The sequence below is a fragment of the Cloeon dipterum genome, chromosome 2 (genome assembly GCF_949628265.1).
Source record: "Cloeon dipterum chromosome 2, ieCloDipt1.1, whole genome shotgun sequence".
Taxonomy (NCBI): domain Eukaryota; kingdom Metazoa; phylum Arthropoda; class Insecta; order Ephemeroptera; family Baetidae; genus Cloeon; species Cloeon dipterum.
In genome coordinates, this window is record NC_088787.1 from 36,228,277 (window position 1) to 36,230,689 (window position 2,413).

General features: G+C 42.5%; 1 protein-coding gene across 1 annotated transcript; it reads right to left on the reverse strand.

Moving 5' to 3' along the window:
- Positions 1-589: 589 nt before the first annotated feature.
- LOC135937599 (uncharacterized) lies at positions 590-2,068 on the reverse strand. The gene has a single exon (XM_065480757.1). The coding sequence runs from the start codon at positions 1,951-1,953 to the stop codon at positions 745-747; it is 1,209 nt and encodes a 402-aa protein (XP_065336829.1). The 5' UTR covers positions 1,954-2,068; the 3' UTR covers positions 590-744.
- Positions 2,069-2,413: the final 345 nt, after the last annotated feature.

Below are 2,413 nucleotides of genomic sequence, written 5' to 3' on the forward strand. Positions count from 1 at the left end.
TCTATGACGCATTAGAAAGTAATCAAAAAAAACTTACGTTACATTATGAAACCTTATGTCATCATAATGTGTTATTAAGTTGCAACACTGATGGTTCAATTTACTCGAATCAAAATGTATTATTATTATTGCTAAAATAAAAATCCTATTCTCTATTCTAATATATATGTTGGTTAATTAACGAAATAAAAAACCAAGACGGACGGTGCAAAAAATATATTTATTTTCATTGATCAAATAGATATTACATTTTTTGATCATACTCGCTCACATGAAAAATCAACTAATACCAGCTCAAGCTGACTTTAATAGGGAAAACACAAAGAAAATCAAAACATTTGGTCTTTTATTATCACTAAATAAATCTTCACAAATGGTAATACTGAAGTTAAGTATTTGATTGGTATTTAGTATCACTAAATAAATCTTCAAAAATGGCAATATTCTAGTTAAGTATTTGGTTGCTATTTAGGTATGATTTATCAGCTAACTCTACTTGAGAGACACAACAATTTTGAATTTTAATGCCTAATCTATCAATGAGCTCTTTGCCTAACCTGCCTAAAATGCAAACAGAAGCGCCGCAATCAAGTAAACCAACAACTGGATTATCTAATATTTTTACGCGTAAAAATAATCTATTATCAAATTTGTCCACCTCCAGTTCATCGCTACTCTCGCTCAGCGTCTCCCCTTTACATTTCAGTAAAATTCCGCCTAATTTTTCGCGAACATAATCAGTTCTTAGTTTCCAGATGTGCCTTTGCCAAGATTTGTTTGAGCGCCTTGCACTTGACTCATATTGTGGGGTTTGCTGTCGCTTTGCGCTACCGGACGAGCGACCCCCGACGGGTTTTTTGAATTCGTGCAAGAAATACAATTTTTACGCACGATCCCGTCTTTCCCACATCCCCAGCAGAAAGCTCCCCTGCGCGGCTGTGCGCAATTTCTGAAACTGTGTCCCTGCTGGAAACAGTTCCAACACACCTTGGCCGCAACAGCGAGATTTGACTGCTGCGATGCATTTCCCTGTGGCGCGTGAATCAAAGTTTGCCCATTAGAAACATTACTGCCCACATTCTGCTGCCGCGCGCGAGCAGAAAGGTGCGCATTTGCACGCTGCGAATTGTCGTGCGCCGGCCGAACCCCTGAACGAGCGCCCGCGCTTGCATTTCGGTACGAAAGTGCAGCACAGCAAATCTCACCAGGCGTGTGACCAACACAACACAATTCTGCCACACTAACTTTCCCTTTCTCATCTTTCTTGTCCGCTTTCTCACTGACTTTATACGCAAATTCTGGCTCAACAGGATCTTCCTGCGCCTGCGGATCTCTATACTTGTCAATCAAGTGCTTCACTGATTCCAAACTCAAACCTCTTCCTTGCAAATCATCTAAACTGTGAATTTCGCCACAGGGCAGATTTTGCAACCAATATGGGGCCAATCGCTTTCTTACAAATTCCAATTTTTCCCGCTCGGATGGAGGATTGCTAAGCAGGGAAAACAATGTCTCCATTTCCGAACAAAACAAATTAAGCCTTTCGTCGCGGGCTTGCCTGCGCGAACGCAATTGATCCCATAACCGGTCATCATAATCTGGAGGTTTAAAATTTGCAATCAGATGCGGCTCAAATTCCACCCACGAGTGCCACTTCTTGTGGTTCATGAGAAACCAAGCCTTCGCCCTACCCTCAAATAAATGATGGGCAGTGTCCCAAAACTCGGAGTCTGTCAAATTGCTCTCTTTTCGCTTAAGTTCGATTTCCCGCAAGAAACTAGCCAGTGACCTTTTACTGGACTGCTCGCCCGAAAATGACACTTTCCAATCCCTTGTGTAAATCCTCCGCTTCGAGTTACAATTTGGCACCAATAAGACGCCGCTATTTTGACGACTCTCTAACGACGCTTGATTTAGAATTTGATCATGCGACACGGGAACAAAGTATTGCATTTGCGGCCCGTGCGCTGCAGCTGCGAACCCAAAATCGCTCGGTGCACCAATTTGATCTAGCTGCTCAAATGAATCATTTAATGTCTCTAAAAGCGATTTTGCGTTACTCGTGCTGGGCTCCTCAGTATCTAATATTCCGCTTCGCAACCAGTCACAACTCTGTTGCAAATGGACCTTCAGCTTCGTAATCGAGTCGGCTAACCTGTCGTCTTACAGCTCGATGCGCTGCATACGCATGAAAGCATACGCGATTCTCGATCTCAGCTTCCGTGCCTCACTTGATTTTTTCGATTCGCAACACAATTTGACTGCTTGTTTCACCGAAACTAAATACTCAGCTAATGATTTAGCTTCTGCATCTACTGCCTCTTTGCCTACTACTTTCAGAGGAGCAGCAGCTGCGGCCGCTTCATTCTCAATCGCGCTCTTTAAATTATCGCGCAGAATAGACAAACTTTCG